This window comes from Carassius carassius, chromosome 34 (assembly GCF_963082965.1).
Source record: "Carassius carassius chromosome 34, fCarCar2.1, whole genome shotgun sequence".
NCBI lineage: Eukaryota > Metazoa > Chordata > Actinopteri > Cypriniformes > Cyprinidae > Carassius > Carassius carassius.
Genome location: NC_081788.1, coordinates 599,193 through 620,930, shown reverse-complemented (window position 1 = coordinate 620,930; position 21,738 = coordinate 599,193). Strand labels below are relative to the sequence as shown.

The 21,738-nt window shown below is 43.7% G+C and overlaps 1 protein-coding gene across 3 annotated transcripts in view; it reads left to right on the top strand.

Annotated features, from left to right (window-relative positions):
• The window catches only part of LOC132115293 (transmembrane and coiled-coil domains protein 1-like), a 49,279-nt gene extending 32,762 nt beyond the window's left edge, over nucleotides 1–16,517 (top strand). For all 3 annotated transcript variants that reach the window (XM_059523676.1, XM_059523674.1, XM_059523675.1), the window contains exons 3-5: nucleotides 1–677; nucleotides 14,586–14,721; nucleotides 15,231–16,517. In XM_059523676.1, coding sequence (XP_059379659.1) covers nucleotides 1–677; nucleotides 14,586–14,721; nucleotides 15,231–15,542 — 1,125 coding nt within the window. In that variant the 3' untranslated portion in view covers nucleotides 15,543–16,517. The remainder of the gene's footprint in view (nucleotides 678–14,585; nucleotides 14,722–15,230) is intronic.
• The last annotated feature ends 5,221 nt before the right edge of the window (nucleotides 16,518–21,738 follow it).

The window sequence follows — 21,738 nt, the reverse complement described above, 5'->3', positions numbered from 1 at the left end:
GTGTTTGAGAAGAAGAACCAGAAGGCGGCAGCGAGCATCGCTCAGCTGCAGCGTAAGCTGGAGCATTACCACCGGCGTCTGCGTGAGGTGGAGCACAGCGGCGTGCAGCGGCAGCCCAAAGACATGCTGCGGGACATGCAGCAGGGCCTGCGAGATGTGGGCGCCAGGGTCATCACGGGCCTCAGCGAGGGGGTGGTGGACAGCGTCAAGGGTGGACTGTCCAGTTTCTCCCAGGTCACACACTCAGCCGCTGGGGCTGTGGCCTCCAAACCTCGCGAGATCGCCTCGCTGATCCGCCACCGCTTTGGCAGTGCCGATAACATCAGTGTGCTGAAGGACGGCACGGAGGATGCCGAGGATGATGTGGCCGCTGCTGGACGCTCTCTGGGATCTGCCGGCGGACACCTGCAGTCCAGCCCGAAGTTCGGCAGCGATGAGGACTGTTCGAGCACGACCTCAGAATCGGTTGGAGCCAACAGCTTGACGGGGGCCCCCGGGGGCCCGCCCAGCTCCAGAGGAAACACACTAGAACGGAGCCACAGTGGCAGCCTGGACATGTTGCTACAGGAGCTGCGAGATGCTCAGACGCGACTGGAGGAGACGGTGGAGAGTCTGAAGAGCGGGTATCTGAAGGAGTGCACACTACTGATGCAGGCGCTGCAGGAGGAGCGGTTCAGGTACACACACACACACACACACATACTCTCTCACACACACACACACACACACACATACTCTCTCACTCACACACACACACACATACTCTCACACACACACAAACACACACTCACACACACACACACACACTCACACAGACACACACACACACAAACACACACACTCACTCACACACACACACACTGCAGGTCACTCACACACACACAGACACACACACACACACTGCAGGTCACACACACACACACACACTCACACAGACACTCACTCACACACGCACACTCACGCAGAAACACACACACACACACACTCACTCACACACACACACACACACACACACACACACACACACACACACACACTGCAGGTCACACACACACACACACTCACACAGACACTCACACACACACACTCACGCAGAAACACACACACACACTGCAGGTCACACACACTCACACAGACACATACACACACTCACTCACACACACACACTGCAGGTCACCCACACACTCACACACACACACACACACACTGCAGGTCACACACACTCACTCACTCACTCACACACACACACAGACACTCACTCACACACATACACACACACACACACACACACACACACACACACATATTGCAGGTCACACACACATACTCTCACACACACACATACTCTCTCACACTCACACACACACACACACACACACACTCACTCTCACACACACACACACTCACACACACTCACACACACACATATACTTCAACTAAAACTGCTTGAGCTGTAGTAATGAACCCTCCTCACTCGATGAGGTCTGGACAATTATATGCCTAAAAACATGAACTGATGGTTTTTACCTGACCTGGGTATCTGCAGGATTTTAAAGCTATAATTGAAAACCTGCACAAATAAAATAAAAGTGCATGATTTACAGTTCAGACACATTTTCACAAATACAAAAGTTATATAGATAAATTTCACATTTCAGCTTTTAAACCATGTTTTAAAGAAAATAGAGTCAAAAGTATCACTTGCTATGAACGGGATAATGTTCATCCAGCCAGCTGTTCTCTCAGAATAAACCTGACGCTCCAGTATCAGCCTGAAGGGGTTTATTCTGAGACAACAACCAGCTGGATGTACATTATCCTGCTTTTACACAAAGATTAGTTTTTACCATGTATGTTGAAATGAATGCTGAAGTCTTCCATTGTAAGATGCGGTGGTTAAGTGTTTTCAGTCACAAGATGACGGAGTGACTTGTTAAGACTAGTAACCGGATGAGCGGTATGTTATTCAGTTTGATGCTTATTATCTGGGAATAACATACCATTGGGCGGTGCGATTGACCAATCAGAATCAAGTATTCCACAGAGCCGTGTAATAAATGTAATCAATGTTGATAAATTGTTATTAGTTAAATAACATAAATATATGTTTTACTGTCTTAATTGTTTAGATTATTGTAAAACATAATCTTCTTGTATATCCACCAGTTAATATTTACAGCCCTGCGTGTTTTCTGAGTAAAAACAAGGGTGTTCACATCGGTCTGAACAAAACCAGCAGACAGACTGATTGAAAACATGTTCATTCTCTGCCTGCAGGAGGCACTGTCAGAACGGTTTCCACGGTAACAGCCGTACAGGAAGCAGCAATGCTCATATTTATTCAATGAAATTACAGCATTTTGAAGTTACATCTTCACATTCAGCCGTTTCGCAGTTCTGGTCTTTCTCTTCCCAAATGTAAGACCTCTCGAAATCATAACTAAGTCTTTCTTGTACCATTTAAGAGTTTTTATGGTGCCGTAGCACCCAAGCAGCTCTGCTGAGCTAACCTCGTTATAAATTTGATTTGATTAAATAAATGACAAACTCTGTTTTCTATTTATTTCATGATGTCAAAAGGCTTCATGGTCCGGATTCGGACTGGAGTCCATCAGCTGGCGAGCCCTGGCCTAAAGTGTCATTCATTTTATTAAGAGGTTTTGCTATATAATTTATATCGGTTTGAAATCATTAACAATTTAGATTGATAGAGAAACACGGATGAATGAGAAAATAAAGTGTGATTTGCTTGATTAAAAAAAATAAATAAATAAATAACTTTTAAGCATAATAAGTCCATTGCTCGCTGTCTGCCAGGCAGCTTTCTGTGCACTTTTACCGTGGTAGTTTAATTACTTAATTGCTGACGTTAAATTTGGACTGTACATTCAAAAGAGAACTGATGCTTGGACAGTGGTTTCTCTACTTCCTGTTGGCCTTCTGTAGCTAATCGTAGCTCCGTGTAGCTGTTTTTATTTTATTTTTTCTCTAGAATCTTTATCTTACTATCACTCTCTGTTTTTTAAAGTGATAAAATATAACTTTAATTCACACCATATTTCTGATATTATCGATCAATCTTATCAGATTAACTTTGATCGTTCACTTTTATTTTATATCTGTGAGTGCATTACATCTGCAAAGCGTTAGCACTCGTTAGCTTGTCATTAGCTTGTCATTAGCGTTTTCATTCGAACCTATCGCTGTTTTCTTTTCTCTTCTCCTCTCTCTCGCTCCAGTTTTTCACAAGTTCATCAAACAACCGCAGTAAGAATATTTCATCAAGCACGGTGAGTAATGGCTTCTCCTGCTATTGTTATTTGCACCTCTTGCCACATGTACAGTTTATCTATCTCTGTCGCAGATGAGGGATTCACATGTGATAAATGCAGGGAAATAGTTAGGCTGACAGAGAAGATTTCAGAATTAGAGACACGCATCCAAACTTTAATTGAGGATAGTAAGAATGTTAGGGCTCTAGATACGGCTTTGGATGCGTCTAGCTCAGAGATTCCTGTACATTGTTCGGTTCCGGAAACAGAGCCCCTACAGCAGGGCAACTGGGTGACAGTGAGGCAGCGTAGTCGTGGGTCAAAACACAGCTCTTCTGTTCCGATCAAAACATTTAACAGGTTCTCCCCACTCAGTGATGCACCCACTGAGAAACCTGATGAAAGTGCTCTAGTTATTGGCGATTCTATTGTACGGAACGTGAATATAGAGACACCAGCCACCATAGTCAAATGTTTACCGGGAGCCAGAGTGCCTGACATCTTGGCAAATTTAAAAGTGCTGGCTAATGCTAAACGTAAATACAGTAAGATTGTTAATCATGCCGGCGCTAATGATGTTCGACTTCGCCAGTCAGAGATCACTAAAAATAACATTAAAGAGGTGTGTGAACTTGCAAGCACGATGTCAGACACTGTAATATGCTCTGGTCCCCTCCCTGCTTACCGTGGTGATGAGATGCATACCAGATTGTCATCACTCAATGGCTGGATGTCTAAGTGGTGCCCACAGAATAACATAGGTTTCATAGACAATTGGACAAGCTTTTGGGGCAGACCTGACCTGTTGAAAAGAGATGGTCTTCATCCCTCCTGGGGTGGCGCCACTCTTCTCTCTAGAAATATGGCAAATAGTCCTAGAGTTTATACTTGACTAACTGGGGCCCAGGTCATGAAGCAGACAGACTGGCTAAACCGACCGTCTGCTAGCTGCCTCCCGTCACAGAGGTCAGTTAATTCTCAGCACATAGAGAATCTTTCACCTAGATATCACACTATAGAGACTGTGTCTGTTCCCCGAACTAGAAAATACAAAAAATGTCCAAACCAAGTTAAGATTAACAATTTAATTGAGGTTCAACAAATAAAAAACAAATGCAATATGGATAAACAAATGATAAACCTTGGCTTATTGAATATCAGATCCCTTTCTACGAAAACACTTTTTGTAAATAATATGATCACTGATCATAATATAGATGTACTCTGTTTGACAGAAACCTGGCTAAAACCTGATGATTACATTATTTTAAATGAGTCTGCCCCCAAGATTACTGTTATAAACATGAGCCACGTCTAAAAGGCAAAGGGGGAGGTGTTGCTTCAATTTATAACAACGTTTTCAGGATTTCTCAGAGGGCAGGCTTCAAGTATAACTCATTTGAAGTAATGGTGCTTCATATAACATTATCCAGAGAAACAAATGTTAATGATAAATTAACCCTTTGATGTTTCTACTGGCTACTGTATACAGGCCACCAGGGCACCATACAGACTTTATTAAAGAGTTTGGTGATTTTACATCCAAGTTAGTTCTGGCTGCAGATAAAGTTTTAATAGTTGGTGATTTTAATATCCATGTTGATAATGAAAAAGATGCATTGGGATTAGCATTTATAGACATTCTGAACTCTGTTGGGGTTAGACAACATGTTTCAGGACCTACTCATTGTCGAAATCATACTCTAGATTTAATACTGTCACATGGAATTGATGTTGATAGTGTTGAAATTATGCAGCCAAGTGATGATATCTCAGATCATTATTTAGTTGTGTGCAAACTTCATATAGCCAAAATTGTAAATTCTACTTCTTGTTACAAGTATGGAAGAACCATCACTTCTACCACAAAAGACTGCTTTTTAAGTTATCTTCCTGATGTATCCAAATTCCTTAGCATATCCAAAACCTCAGAACAACTTGATGATGTAACAGAAACTATGGACTCGCTCTTTTCTAGCACTTTAAATACAGTTGCTCCTTTACGCTTAAGGAAGGTTAAGGAAAACAGTTTGACACCATGGTATAACGAGCATACTCTCACCCTAAAGAGAGCAGCCTAAAAAATGGAGCGCAGCTGGAGGAAAACAAAACTAGAGGTATTTCGTATTGCTTGGCGGGAAAGTAACCTATCATACAGAAAAGCATTAAAAACTGCTAGATCTAATTACTTTTCTTCTCTTTTAGAAGAAAACAAACAGAACCCCAGGTATTTATTCAATACAGTGGCTAAATTAACGAAAAATAAAGCCTCAACAAGTGTTGACATTTCCCAACACCACAGCAGTAATGACTTTATGAACTACTTTACTTCTAAAATCGATACTATTAGACATAAAATTGCAACCAATCAGCCGTCAGCTACAGTATCGCATCTGACAGTGCACTATAGTCCCCCTGAGGAACAGTTCCACTCATTCTCTACTATAGGAGAGGAAGAAATGTATAAACTTGTTAAATCATCTAAACCAACAACACGTATGTTAGACCCTATACCATCTAAGCTCATAAAAGAGGTGCTTCCAGAAGTCATAGATCCTCTTCTGACTATTATTAATTCCTCATTGTCATTAGGATATGTCCCCAAAACCTTCAAACTGGCTGTTATTAAGCCTCTCATCAAAAAAACACAACTTGACCCCAAAGAACTAGTTAATTATAGACCAATCTAGAATCTCCCTTTTCTGTCCAAGATACTAGAAAAGGTGGTATCCTCACAATTATATTCCTTCTTAGAGAAAAATGGTATATTTGAGGATTTCCAGTCAGGATTTAGACCGTATCATAGTACTGAGACTGCTCTCCTTAGAGTTACAAATGATCTGCTCTTATCATCTGATCGTGGGTGTATCTCTCTATTAGTTTTTATTGGCTCTTAGTGCTGCGTTTGACACAATTGACCACAACATTCTTTTGCATAGACTTGAACACTTTGTTGGCATCAATGTAAGTGCATTAGCATGGTTTAAATTGTACTTATATGTCGCCATCAGTTCGTAGCAGTGAATGAAGATGTATCCTATCGATCACAAGTGCAGTATGGAGTACCTCAAGGCTCAGTAATAGGGCCGCTACTCTTCACGCTTTATATGTTACCCTTGGGAGATATCATCAGGAAACATGGTGTTAGCTTTCACTGTTATGCTGATGATACTCAGCTCAATATTTCTTTGCGGCCCGGTGAAACACACCAATTAGAAAAACTAATGGAATGCATAGTCGATATAAAAAACTGGATGACTAATAATTCCTTACTGCTAAATTCTGAAAAAATAGTGGTGTTAATTATAAGACCTAAAAACTCTGCATGTAATAACCTAGAACGCTGTCTAAGACTGGATGGCTGCTCTGTCAATTCTTCGTCATCAGTTAGGAACCTAGGTGTGCTATTTGATCGCAATCTTTCCTTAGAAAGCCACTTTTCTAGCATTTGTAAAACTGCATTTTTCCATCTCAAAAATATATCTAAATTATGGCCTATGCTCTCAGTGTCAAATGCAGAAATGTTAATCCATGCATTTATGACCTCAAGGTTAGATTATTGTAATGCTTTATTGGGTGGTTGTTCTGCACGCTTAGTAAACAAACTACAGCTAGTCCAAAATGCAGCAGCAAGAGTTCTTACTAGAACCAGGAAGTATGACCATATTAGCCCGGTCCTGTCAACACTGCACTGGCTCCCTATCAAACATCGTATAGATTTTAAAATATTGCTTATTACTTATAAAGCCCTGCATGGTTTAGTACCTCAGTATTTGAATGAGCTCCTTTTACATTATAATCCTCTACGTCCACTACGTTCTCAAAACTCAGGCAATTTGATTATACCTAGAATATCAAAATCAACTGCGGGTGGCAGATCCTTTTCCTGTTTGGCGCCTAAACTCTGGAATAACGTACCTAACATTGTTCGGGAGGCAGACACACTCTTGCAGTTTAAATCTAGATTAAAGACCCATCTCTTTAACCTGGCTTACACATAACATACTAATATGCTTTTAATATCCAAATCCGTTAAAGGATTTTTAGGCTGCATTAATTAGGTAAACCGGAACCGGGAACACTTCCCATAACACCCTATGTACTTGCTACATCATTAGAACAATGGCATCTACGCTAATATTTGTCTGTTTCTCTCTTATTCCGAGGTCACTGTAGTCACCAGATCCAGTCTGTATCCAGATCAGAGGGTCACTGCAGTCACCCGGATCCAGTACGTATCCAAACCAGATGGTGGATCAGCACCTAAAAAGGACCTCTACTGCCCTGAAAGACAGCGGAGACCAGGACAACTAGAGCCCCAGATACAGATCCCCTGTAAAGACCTTGTCTCAGAGGACCACCAGGACAAGACCACAGGAAACGTCTCGGTTACGTCTGTAACCTCGGTTCCCCGAGAAGGGAACGAGATGATGCGTCGATAACGCTTTGGGAACGCATTCTGCGTGAGTGCGTCTGAAGCATCCATGTCAACTAGTCCAATGGCGAGAGTGAGCGTCAGGAGTGACGTCACGACCAGGAATTGATAAAAACCCCAACCGGAGCAACCAGTGTTAGCTTCGACAGTGCCAAAGCAAGTCGATCACAGGAACGAAGGAAGTATGGCAGGGAGACGCATCGTCTCGTTCCCTTTTCGGGGAACCGAGGTTACAGACGTAACCGAGACGTTCCCCATCGAGGGAGAGACGATGCATCGATAACGCTTTGGGAACGAGAATACCCAAACCGCCATATTACAAGTGCCTGAGTGTCAGCCAGAAAAAACCAACGGCTCAAGAATTAAAAACCTGAGACCTGGGAGTAGCGTCCAGGTCTAGGCTATAAAACCTGACGAATGTGAGTGGCGAGGACCAGCCTGCCGCATCGCAAACATCCTGAAGAGAGGCCCCAGATAATAAGGCTCTAGAGGCCGCCATACTCCTAGTAGAATGAGCTCTGACCCCCAAAGGGCACGGTAAGTCAGAAGACTCATAGGCAAGAAGGATAGCCCCAACTATCCACTTACTAAGTGTCTGTTTAGTGGCAGGAAGACCTATCTTAGGTGACCCGAAACAAACAAACAGCTGATCGGATTTCCGAAAAGAAGAAGTCCGATGAACATAAGTGTCCAATGCTCGCACCGGGCACAAGAGGTTAGACTTTTCCTGGTCCTATGATGCAAACCGGGGAGGACAGAAAGCCTGCAGAACAATAGGTTTCGGAACAACGGTCGGTACCTTAGGGACGTATCCCTGCTTAGGGTAGAGAAATGCTTTGACCATCCCAGGTGCAAATTCAAGGCAGGTGGGAGAAACCGAGAGAGCCTGAAGGTCTCCGACTCTTTTTAGGGACGAAATAGCAAGGAGAAAAGTAGTCTTAAACGAAAGAAACTTCTCAGAGACAGAATCTAGGGGTTCAAAAGAAGCCCTAGAAAGGCCTTCTAAAACTATAGCCAGGTCCCAGGTCGGCACTCTAGTACGAGTTGCAGGTCTCAGCCTCAAGGTGACACGAAGGAAACGAGAGATAAGAGGGTCATGACCCAGAGATGCACCACCCACTGGGGCATGGAAAGCCGAAGTGGCCGCCACGTAAACTTTTAAGGTGGATGGACATAGACCAGAAGTGAAGCGGTCTTGTAAAAACTCAAGAACTGAGGAAACAGAGCAGTGGACGGGGTCACACTGATGTTGGTAACACCAAGAAGAAAAAACCTTCCACTTGAGTCTATAAAGTTTCCTCGTAGCTGGAGCTCTGGAGCTAAGAATGGTCTCCACAACCTCAGTTGAGAGACCACTCTCTATGAGTTGCGCCCCCTCAGAGGCCACACCCAAAGCTTCCAAATCTCTGGCCGGGGGTGAAATATAGTGCCCCCGGCCTGAGATAGAAGGTCTTTCCTGATCGGGATCTCCAAGGGAGGACCGTCGAGGAGATGAACCAGGTCCGCAAACCAGATTCGACTCGGCCAGTGTGGAGCTACGAGAAGTAGACTTACTCCGTCCTGGCGGACTCTCTCCAGAACTCCTGGGAGCAGAGCAACAGGGGGAAAGGCGTACAGACGTAGCCTCGGCCACGTCTGTACCATAGCATCCAACCCCAGGGGGGCTGGATGAGTAAGGGAGAACCATAGTGGACAGTGCGTCGTGTACTGAGACGCAAACAGATCCACTTCTGCTTGGCCATAAGATTCCCATATGAGCTCCACCACCTCGAGGTGAAGCCTCCATTCCCCTGACCTCAGCACCTGCCTCGACAGGGTGTCTGCTCCAATATTCTGAGTCCCTGGTATATACATTGCCCTCAGAGAGCGTAATTTCCCCAGGGACCACAGGAGGATCTGGTGCGCTAATTTGCAGAGTGGGCGCGAGCGCAGACCCCCCTGACGGTTGATGTAAGAGACCACCGATGTATTGTCTGTGCGGACCAGCACATGATGGTCCCTCAGGTCTGGCAGGAAGTGCCTCAAAGCTTTGAAGACCGCCATCATCTCCAGGCAGTTGATGTGCCAAGAGTGATGATGGCTCTCCCACAGACCCCGAGCTGAGCGGCCTTCCATTAACGCTCCCCAGCCGGTAAGGGAAGCATCTGTCGAGATGGTAACCCGATGACAAAGAGCTCCCAATACTGGACCCTGGGACAGGAACCAGTGTTTTCTCCATATGACCAAGGCGCGGAGACACCGCCGCGTGATCTTGATCGTACGAAGTGGGTTTCCCCTCGGGGAGAACCCTCTGGTCCTGAGCCAGCACTGTAAAGGTCTCATGCCCAGCAGGCCAAAGGGGATCACATTGGACGCTGCTGCCATGAGACCCAACAATCTCTCGAACTGTTTTACAGTGCGTGACTGGCCTAGCTTTAGCTCTGATGTGGCTGTGAGGATGTTGGCTACACGAGCGGGCGAAAGAGCGGCTCGCATCGTGACCGAATCCCATACCACCCCAAGAAAAGTGGTCCTCTGTAATGGAGATAGCACACTCTTCTTGGTATTGAGCCTCAAACCCAACTTCTGCATATGAGCGAGGACGACATCTCGATGCCGAACCGCCAACTGTTCTGATTCCGCTAAAATCAACCAGTCGTCCAAGTAATTCAGAATACGTATGCCCTGCAGCCTGAGCGGGGCCAGAGCTGCATCTACGCATTTCGTGAATGTGCGGGGTGAGAGAGCTAGACCGAAGGGAAGTACCCGATACTGGTATTCTTTGCCCCCGAAAGAAAACCTAAGGTCTTCCTGTGCTGAGGGAGGATGGAGATATGGAAGTACGCATCTTTTAGGTCTATCGTGACGAACCAGTCCTCGGATCTGATTTGAGTCACGATCTGTTTGAGTGTCAGCATCTTGAATTTTAATTTCTGAACTGTACGATTCAACAGACGAAGATCTAAAATGGGACGCAGCCCTCCATCCTTTTTTGGAACAATGAAATAACGGCTGTAAAAACCCGATGCCCTGTCGGGAGGATACACCTGCTCTATAGCATTTTTCGCTAAAAGAGATTTCACTTCTTGCTCCATGACCAGAGCCTGCTCCGGATGCACTACTGTGAGCAACACCCCGTTGTAGCGAGGGGGACGAGAACCGAACTGGATTCTGTAACCCTTCTCTACTATATGCAGGACCCATTGAGATATATTCGGCAGACTTTTCCATTCTGTCAGACATTCTACTAAGGGAACCAGCCTCTCGAGGCTGGCCTCTGGTGTAATTTGAACAGCTAGTGCAGGGACCTGAAGCCGAAACGCAGGAACCACCCGAGCTAACTGCTCTTGAACCCCCCTCAGAGGGAGCGAGCCCTACGCAGCGTCTGAGAGACACAGCGCCAGAGACCCGCTGGAGACCGCTGCGCCCCGAGGCACCAAGGGTGTCGGGGTTGGCAGGATGGCCCCGTGAGAGCACCGAGACCGGACAGGCACCGTATACTGAGGTGTACACCGCACCGTCTCGATTGGGGCTGCCCTCACAGGTCTGACCCATTTGGCACCAGGACCTTTTCTTCTGAGCCGAAGTTTTCTTAGCGAGAAGAACGGTCCTCAGATCCGGCTTCTGCTTAGATTGTTTTGGCTGTGAGTGCTGGCTCGGTCCCCGTGATTTTTGAGGAGGAGCGCGAGACGCAACACTCTCTTTTTGAAAAACACGATATGAGGAGCAAGAAGGCTGGGGCTGCCTTGCACGCCCAGCAGCATCAGGATTAGATCGGTGAGGGAGAAAACTTTTAAAAGCTTCCGATTGCTTTTTATTTTCTTGAAATCTTTCAACCACTTCATTCACAACATCACCAAACAGACCTTCATGAGAAATGGGAGCGTCTAAAAGAAAAGATCTATCTTTATCTTTAATATCTGAAAGATTAAGCCAAAGGTGTCTTTCTGTAGAAACCAAAGCAGCCATAGATCTACCAATAGCACGTGCTGTTTCTTTAGTCGCCCTGAGAGATAAATCCGTAGCCCGACGAAGTTCGCGAATTTCGTCACGGCTGACTCCCTCACTGTTATCTAACTCCCCCAGCAGCTCAGCCTGATAAGCCTGAAGCAAAGCCATCGAGTGAAGGCAAGCTCCAGCCTGACCTGCTGCTGTGTAAGCTTTACCCACTAAATTAGATGTGATCTTTAAAGGCTTCGTGGGCAAAGTCTGGTTCTTAATAGATGACGCTGAACCAGGGGAAAGATAGCTCGCGAGCGTCTGTTCCGCCCAGGGCATCGCTTAATAACCATTTTCTTTCAGCCCTCTTATATCAGAATAAATGCGCATTTGAGGGCTGAAAAGATGTGATGAATATGGCTTATTCCACGATCTAGACAGCTCACTGTGAAGATCAGGGAAAAAAGGGAGACCCCGTGATGTAGGAGATGTTTTAGAAGACAGAAAACGCTCGTCTAATTTGCTTTTAGGACGAGCGCTCTGTTTATCAGATGGCTAAGATATATGTCACTTATCTACAGCTCGTGTTAATACATCAACCAACTCCTCATATGCTGGGGAAAGAGATGGCGAATCCTCTTCCCCCCTGATTGTGTCACCTTCACTGCCCGTTACATCTAACTCCTCGGAGCTAGAGCAACGAAGCAATGAGCTCTCCCCCCGGGCGGAAGAAGCCACGGGGCGGGCTTCCGAAACCGGAGTTTGAGCTATGGATCTCCCAGGTAAGGGAGGAGAAAGAGCCCTCGGACCCGTCTCCAACCCCGCTGAGAGATCCATTTGCGAACCCCAGGAATGAATTCTCCGTTCTGCCTCGGCAGAAGCGGGTCCTGCACCCTGAGGAGCGCGAGGCTCGCCGCTCTTCTCATCAAAGAGTGACAAGCGGGAGCGGAGCATGCGAAGCGAAAGCTTCTCACAATGCGGGCAATCAGTCTCCTCGAAGGCTGATAACGCATGCTCCACTCCCAAACAAACTACACAAAGCTCGTGTGTATCCCCACCCGTTAAATAACGCGGGCAGGGAGAAGCACACGGTTTGAATAGTTGCTTCGCCATGATATATAAACTTTGAACAAGACAACAGTAAATATGACAGACAGGTTTGACACAGATCGCTTGCTGAGGCACAGAAAGCTAACACCGGTTGCTCTGGTTGGGGTTTTTATCAATTCCTGGTCGTGACGTCACTCCTGACGCTCACTCTCGCCATTGGACTAGTTGACATGGATGCTTCAGACGCACTCACGCAGAATGCGTTCCCAAAGTGTTATCGACGCATCGTCTCTCCCTCGATGGGGAACTGATGATCCTTCTGCACAATCTGACTTTGCTGCAGCCTGGAATTGAACTACTGGTTTCGTCTGGTCAGAGGAGAACTGGCCCCCCAACTGAGCCTGGTTTCTCCCAAGGTTTTTTTCTCCATTCTGTCACCGATGGAGTTTCGGTACCTTGCTGCGGTCGCCTCTGGCTTGCTTAGTTGGGGACACTTCATCTACAGCGATATCGTTGACTTGATTGCAAATAAATGCACAGACACTATTTAAACTGAACAGAGATGATATCACTGAATTCAATGATGAACTGCCTTTAACTGTCATTTTGCATTATTGACACACTGTTTTCCTAATGAATGTTGTTCAGTTGCTTTGACGCAATGTATTTTGTTTAAAGCGCTATATAAATAAAGGTGACTTGACTTGACTTGATGCTGTTGCCTGGTTTCTACTTATTTCTACTTATTCAAAATCAAATGGAGTTTTCTGGTTCCTTGCCGCAGCTGCCTTTGGCCTGAACACTAGGGGACTAGATATAGACCTGACACACTGTAGGTTGCACATCATAAGTGTTATGCCATGACTACCTTTAGTCCTCAGTTTAACCGCTTGAGGCGAGAGATGCAAAATGTTCACCAAATTGTCATGATCTTTCATAGTTCTCAATTTCACCAGATAAAGAATTAAGTGATTTATGTTATATAGCTAATATGGTCTGTGTGATTATTTATACAGCTCTAATCTAGAAAATGTGACTATAAGGCATGAAAATATTATAATTTTAATATAGATTTTTTATTATATCATCATCCTGGTTTTCTGTAAAGCTACTTTGAAGCAATATGTATAGTGAAAAGCACTTCAGAAAAAGGTTTGACTTGTACTTGAATAACTCTGTCCATGTTAGTTATTAATATCCCTTTCTCCACATCTGTATCAGAAACTGATTTTTGGGTTGCGACCCAGCAGATTTGTGTGCCTGAAATAGACTCAGATTAGACTTTTTCCTCTTAAATGGTAAAAGTTTGAGAAGGGAAATGAAGGAGTGGGGGAATGTGAGTTCAGAGAGAGAGAGAGAGAGAGAGATGAATAGAAAAACATATTTCTGCCCTAAATGTCCAGCTTGTAGTCAAGCATTTTATTGTTGGCTTGTAATAACAGAAGCACAAAAATATAGCTGAAAAATCCACATGCTGTCAAGCTGATATATAATATAAAATATAAAAGCAGTGCTAACCCTCTTTTAAAATTAGATCTGGCTATTCTTGATCTAAATATTAATGGCATTTCAGAGCTTGGATCATATTTTTGTTGAGCCTTTCAGCTGTTATCACTATTAACAGTTTTTGTATAAAAAAGAGTTTTGTGAAGATTCTTTCTGCTTTTGGAAGATAAATGAGTGAATTTATGTTTTCTTCCATTCAGTGCATTTAAATTGAGTGTTGAAAGTTTCAAACGAGTCCATTAGTCCATGGTCAGTGTTGTCAACTCTGAACTGTTGGTTCATCAAACTTTTGAGATGATTAAGTGCTTCTGAGTAAAGACCAAAAACATGCACAATAAACACTCTGGAGCAGAGAGACGTATTGTACAGGAAGTGACCGTGTCTGTGGTGTTGTGTTTCTATAGGTGTGAGCGCTTAGAGGAACAAGTCAATGATCTGACGGAGCTCCACCAGAACGAGATCCTGAACCTGAAACAAGAGCTGGCCAGCATGGAGGAGAAGATCGCGTACCAGTCCAACGAGAGGGCCCGAGACCTGCAGGTGTGTGTGTGTGTGTGTGCTTTACTCTACGTCCTGCAGTGGTGGCCTCACAGGTCAGGATACTAGTTATGCATGGCTTGATCAGATTTGTAGAAATGTAGCACTGCAATTGATGAGACACTAATGCAATGCTACATTTCTAAAAACCTGATGAAGAAACAAACTTATCCTGATCTCTGATGAACTGAGGGTGAGCACATCTTCAGCAGATTTATATTTTTGGATGAAGTATTCCATAACTTTTCTCAGCAAGTCCAAACTTCTCCAGAAATTAATATATGTCATTATTGTCACACAATGAAAGAGTTAAAGGTAAACAAAGTGGCATATTAACACAACATTACAGTAATATTAGACTATTTTATTGCAACTTTTAAAAGGAATTTGTCATTGTGTTGCTGAGATATTGTGATTTTATTTGTCATTTGGCACTGATAGTGATGAAATCCTGATGTTTTTGAGTGTTGTGAGACTGACCTGCAGTGTGTGTGTGTGTGTGTGTGTGTCAGGAGGCTCTGGAGGCGTGTCAGACGCGTGTCTCTAAGATGGAGCTGCAGCAGCAGCAGCAGCAGGTGGTTCAGCTGGAGGGTCTGGAGAACGCCACGGCTCGCACACTCATGGGCAAACTCATCACCGTGCTGCTGGCCCTCATGGCTGTGCTGCTGGTCTTCGTCTCCACCGTCGCCAACTGTGTGGTCCCGTTGATGAAGACACGCAGCCGCTCCGTCTCCTCGCTGCTGGTCTTCCTGCTGTTCGCTGTGCTCTGGAGGAACTGGGAGGCTTTCTCAGGACACACCTCCCGCCTCCTGCACGTGCCCTGATCAGCGTACACAAGACTCGCTGCTTTCACAACATTTTGCACAGTCTTTCCCCACTGAATGCCTTTGGAGCATCTCTCTGGAATGAGATTCATATTAATATTATTCATATTTCTAATATAATTTTAGTTGAATGTAGCATTACCTCACACAAAAATGAAATTCTGTCATCATTCCTCAGTGTTGTGAGTTAACGCCTGCATGCTGCAAAGGAAGAAGTGTTGAGGTCCTAGTGACATAAAATGATGATGAAGGTGTGAACCGAGCTGCTCCTCCTTCTGTGTTCAGCGAAAGAATAACATCATGCATGTATTAGATATGAGCGGGAGTGAGGTGGATGTTTGGCTGAAGCGTTCGTTCATCAGGTTATCTGAGGTGAGGATTTGAGCTGGAAGACATCATCCTCTGCTTTCATTATGCATCATTGTCAAAAGGTCAAAGGATGTTGCCATTTACTAGCATTATCTGATGTAAAACAAAGTTTTAAATGAAGTATTAATTTATTGAATATCCCACTGCCTTACAGGACCAGTGACAACTCCAGTAGTGGCTGTGACTGTTTATTTCTAATGTCTATAATATGAAAGTGCAGTGTTTGAGCATTATGATGGAGAGGGGTCTTTTGATGATCTGTAGGTTATTATGTCTACTGTAGTGAATGATGGATCAGAACTGTTCTTATGATTGGAGACGCTTGTGTGTTTGATCAGAAGCTGGACTCAAGCTGACCGAATCTACTCGCACTCGTGTGTCATTCAGATCTTAGGAGCTGTTAGCTCAGTCGTCTAACTGTACAGTAATCGTGTTTAATAGATCTGTCAGTCATCTAATAATCCTCAGGGGATGTCCTCTGCTGAAGCTGTAGTGTGTGTGTGTGTGTGTGTGAGAGAGAGTGAAAGAGAAATGTCTTAAACCACTGTAGTGCCTTCAAACACATGATCTTGATATCTTTTGTAATAAAGTTCATTTCTGACTAGAGCTTTAATGTGCACACACTTCATACTTTATTACAATTAAAAATGTCAATCCTAATTTCAGGAAACACTAAAGAAAGTTTAGAAAACATGAAATTATGAGAACACAATAGACATGAATAAAATAAAACAGTTAAGTCCCATCCAGCTAAAGATATGCCTACGCATAAAGCAGATAATGTCCATCTTCCTTTAGGACTGCGTCAGATCCAGACCGTCCCCAGCGTAGGACCTTCTGTGGTCTCCGGAGTCATAGCGGATGTCTTCACCGGTCTGAATGTCCCATGTGGCCATGGAAAGTAGGACCACAAAGTGCAGTCTAGGACTGAGATTGGTGCATTTGTCCAAGTGGTTTATTTTTAGATTAGATTAGATTAGAGTAGATCCAATTTTATTGTCATTATGCAGAGTACAAGTACAGAGCTAATTTTACATGTTTCACAGACAAAATTTGAATGCAGTCGCAAGCGCTCCTCGTGAGCATCCAAACACATGTCCTGTCCGTTCTTGCAGGTGAAGAAAAACAGATGTCCACTGGAGATCAGGCGGTGTTGGTGACCACACTGAGAGCTTGGCCTTCTCTGTCCATCAGCAGCCGGCCTCTCCAGCACTGCCTGCGGCTCAACAGACAGGTCGCTTCACTCTCTGTAGGTGTCTGGATGCTTCGTGGAGGCACGTTCTCCATCCATCCCTGCTTCTCCATACAGCTGTGTACTCTGCCCTTGGATTGCTGATGTGCGCCAAATGTATCTGCAAAAACAAGATGAAATTAGCTGTGCATGTGACTTCCAGCAGTGGAAACTTTTAGCAGTGTGTAAGTCTTGATGAGAGGTGCGCAAGTCTGGCCAAAAAATGGAAATGGCATATTCCAGGATGAAGATGCTGTGATTCATCAGGCTCAAAATGTGGAAGTGTGGAGCATGAGAATCATTACACACAGAAATCTGGACATTTTAATCACCTTTTGTGATAGTTTCATAACTTTCCTGTAAATTTGAGAAAGTTCTGGAGCAAATTTGGAATCTATAACTCTAGCGCCAACAACTGTCCAAAATTGCACTTATGTTTATGCTAATAACTTAACTATGAGGACTAGGAACTAAATTTCCTCTCAAAAGTCAGCTAGTGTTTAGCATGTAAGTAAATCTGAGTCTGAACTTTTGCGAGTGACAGCACCAAAGATACACAATAGTTTAAGTTTAGACAGGAACCACTTTGGTAAGTTACTTGAGTTTATTGAACACAATTTATGGGTGTTTTTGATCCCAAATTAATTGAACATACAAGAGTTTAAACATTAACCCCCCAAACATAATGAGATGTATTACTGCCTGAAGAAGAACCCCCCAAAACCATCCTTGTTCCATTCATGTAAAAGAGAAAAGAAAATGTGATTGGGATAATCTTAATGCAGCCTACTGGCTAGCAGAGGGGTATTCTGCCCTCTAAAGGAGGGAAAGAGTAGCGGGCCCTCTTTAATTTAAGTAGTGAAGGGTGTTCATCCTCTGAGGGGATGAACATCAGGTCCCTGTGGTTATAGTAGGAAAGGGTGTTCTCTCCAGCGGGAGAAAACAGTAGGCCCTTTTTCTTTTTGAGGGGTGTTTGTCCCTTACTGAGGGATAGAACAGCAGGCCCCTACAGTTATGGCAGCAAGGGTGTTCTCTCCAGTGTGCGAAAATAGCAGGCCCAATTTATTTTTATTTTTTTCTTCTCCTCCTCCTTCTCCTCCTTCTCCTTCTCCATCTCCTTCTTCCTATTCTTCTCCATCTTCTCCTTCTCCTCCTCATTCTCATTCTCCTCCTTCTCCATCTCCTTCTTCTTATTCTTCTCCATCTTCTCCTTCTCCTCATTCTTCATCTCCTCCTCATTCTCCTTCTCTGCATTCTCATTCTTCTCCTTCTCCTAATTTTCATTCTTTTCCTTCTCCTCCATCTCTATCTTCTCCTTCTCCATCTTCTTCTTCTCCTTCCCCTTCTCCACTCCTTGGCAGTGTGCAGCAGTGGTGTTCTCTCCAGTGGGAGAACCACGTAGAGAGCTGCTCAAGCTTTTGCGCTAATATAACATCCTGAGTTGTAGGCCTAATGCATCGCTGATACGCTGATGATGACCATCAACCCATTGCTTTAAGGATGGGAATGGAGACTGTTAAAGCTGCAATGGTTGCTGTGCCTATGCAGAATGAATGGCTTGTATAAAGTAGGGGGTCCATACCACATGTCGTGAGTTGAAGTGGTCTAAGGGCCAAGACATGTGGTGTGGGAAAATGATGGCTACATCTTAACTGAAAAAAGGTGCCTTTGGAGGATGCATCCCAAGATCAGAAGGCATCAAGGCACATCCGAATTCAATGTTTCAGATCCTGTATCCTGAGATGCCTTCATCTGGCCGATTTTTTGAAGGCAGCATAGATGTATCCTTGCTTCCTTTGATATCCCACAATCCTGTACATTCAATTCTGTGACAGTTAAGCCAAAAATAAAATAGCATCTGAAGTTGTGGTCGGTGTCTTTTTTTTAAACTTTTTTTTATATGTACGTTTGTACAAAATATCCACTTAGTTATCACCAAAACTTTTTATATTTAGCTGTAGATCATGCTGTAGACTATTACTGTGCCTCAGAAGCCTGTTCAAAATCAGTTGGTGCCTTTGTGCAAAAAACTAGGATGAAGCCAATAACTTCTCACTAGTGATTCCCGATTATTTTAGAGGATAATTACTCCTTGTCGCCCCCTGTTGTTCAGAGAATAGTACACCAGGGTTCTTACACCTTTCAAAGTAAAAGCACTTCAAATACATTTCAATTTTCCAGCACTTTACACTGTGGTAAATTACCTGTTTACATACTCTTATCTTAGTTTAAAGCACACACACAGATACAAACACAGTCACACCTCACTTTGTAAATCGTTTGGATTTTTGAAGGCACATTAACAATTTGCATTGCTCTAAACAAAAATCAGCAAATTGCCAGCAGCGGCGCATTTGGACTGGTACAACAGTTTGTATGATGTTCTTACATTTGAATCTCCTTAGATTTTAGTGACAATGACGATAAATGTCGATTATGTTTTTGGTTGGGGAATGACACGTTATATTCATACATCCTTCAATAGGTAATTTTTTTGTAGCATGAAACAAGATGGTTATCCAATTCACACAGAACCGAGCAACACACATTCCTGATTAATGACTGATGATTGCACTGCATCTCGTGGACTACACCACAAATTAATTCTTGTTTACATCGTTTCCGCTGTTTATGATGACGATATTCGAGAGAGTCCAGTCCAGTGAGCGCATGATCCGCCGTGTGTGGTTAATTATAATACCAGTAAAACCTACCCTAATGCTGGGGAACCCTGCATAAAGATTGTATGCATTGAGTGCCGATCTTAAATGTATACCACAATAACACTTTCATTCATTTTCACTTTTCACTTTAATCGCAACAGTCTTAAGATTTAGTTTAACTGAGCAGGGACAATTTCAAGCACTTTATCTAAATCCAAGCATTTTAAAAAAATTCAACTTTGAAAACTGCATTAAATTTCAAGCATTTTCAAGGATTTCAAGCACCTGTATGACCCTTTACGTCGGCCAATGTGACAAGTATAAAGCCTAGACCGTTTGGGAAGGTGCGCGCAGTGGAGGCGTGCTGTGGAGCCATGCAAAAACATTAATCCCGCTTATGTAGCATGATATGATACTGGACGCTAGATAAGCCTCAAGCAAGCAAGCAGTCCCAATACCCTGATAGCTTTAAGTAAAGGCCTTCTGAAGTGCATAGAGTGGCACAGCATCCCCTTACAGAAGAATAGAAGTAGCGAAGGGTTCTCTTTTATAACAGCTAAAAAGATCAGCATGTCCCTTTAACAGTATGGCATATTGTCAATACTCAAATTTAGGCAACATAAGCCCTTGTCCAGATAATGTTTAGCATTTATACGAGAAAATTTACGATGTGGTTATTTAAGTATCAAGCACTTCATTGATACACTAGTTAGCTTAAGCAACAACATATCACTGATTTAAACACAGTGTGTTGGAAATAGTCGGATAAGTTTAATGAAAGTATCCCAAATAGATGAGCCTGAAGCAGCAGCCCGTTCATATATCGACAGCCTTGACCACAGATTAACAATTAAGGCTCATTGGTAAATTTAACTGGTAGTGTTACCGGTGGATAGCATGCCTCGCAAACTTAACTGAACAATTAGCTTTGTACAATGAGCAATGTCTGTAGCATGTTCGCCAACATAGCACTACAGGCAAAAAAAAATGAAAGAAACTTTGCTTAGCTTCATGAAGATGTCCCTAGATGAATTAAAGGTGAAATGGCCAGTTGTTCATGGATGCTTAGATTCTTCTTGAATATCTTACTTCTTCCAGCGGGGAAACAGATCTCGTATAAAGTTGTCGGGTCAGTCGTATTAGTACAACTTTGGCGATGAATCGTGGGCAAAGTGTCTATATCGAGTGCTCGCTCATATCACTTTCAGTCTATCACCTGACAAACAACGCGGCGAATTTGCTTAAGTTCACAACTTGAAATCTGGTGAGATAGACTACTCAGTGGGAATCCTGTCAAAAAATCCTGATTTAACGCTTACTATGGAGATGGACTCGCCATCTGATTAGTTCCTGAGCGATGCGATAGCTCTTGCGAGCAGTTCGAGCCTTGCAAGCCGTTTGAGCATACTTACCGAGCAGTAGTGTCACGTATATATGTCCCGTGTCTAATAGGAGAATGGTAGTGATTCGAGCTATTTGAGAGCTGACAGCATCAGCTGGTTGCAGCCTATTCCTCCATGGCCTGACTGAACTAACACTGCGCTAGATTAGGGCAAAGATGAAACAGATGGCTGAACTTTGGACAGAACTTATCTTCTTTTTCTCACACAGTAATAAATGAAGTCGTCAAGTCAAGTCACCTTTATTTCTATAGCGCTTAAAACAAAATACATTGCGTCAAAGCAACTGAACAACATTAATTAGGAAAACAGTGTGTCAATAATGCAAAATGATAGTTAAAGGCAGTTCATCATTGAATTCAGTGATGTCATCTCTGTTCAGTTTAAATAGTGTCTGTGCATTTATTTGCAATCAAGTCAACGATATCACTGTAGATGAAGTGTCCCCAACTAAGCAAGCCAAAGGTGACAGTGGCAAGGAACCGAAACTCCATCTGTGACAGAAGGGAGATTAAAACTCTTGCAGTTTTAAT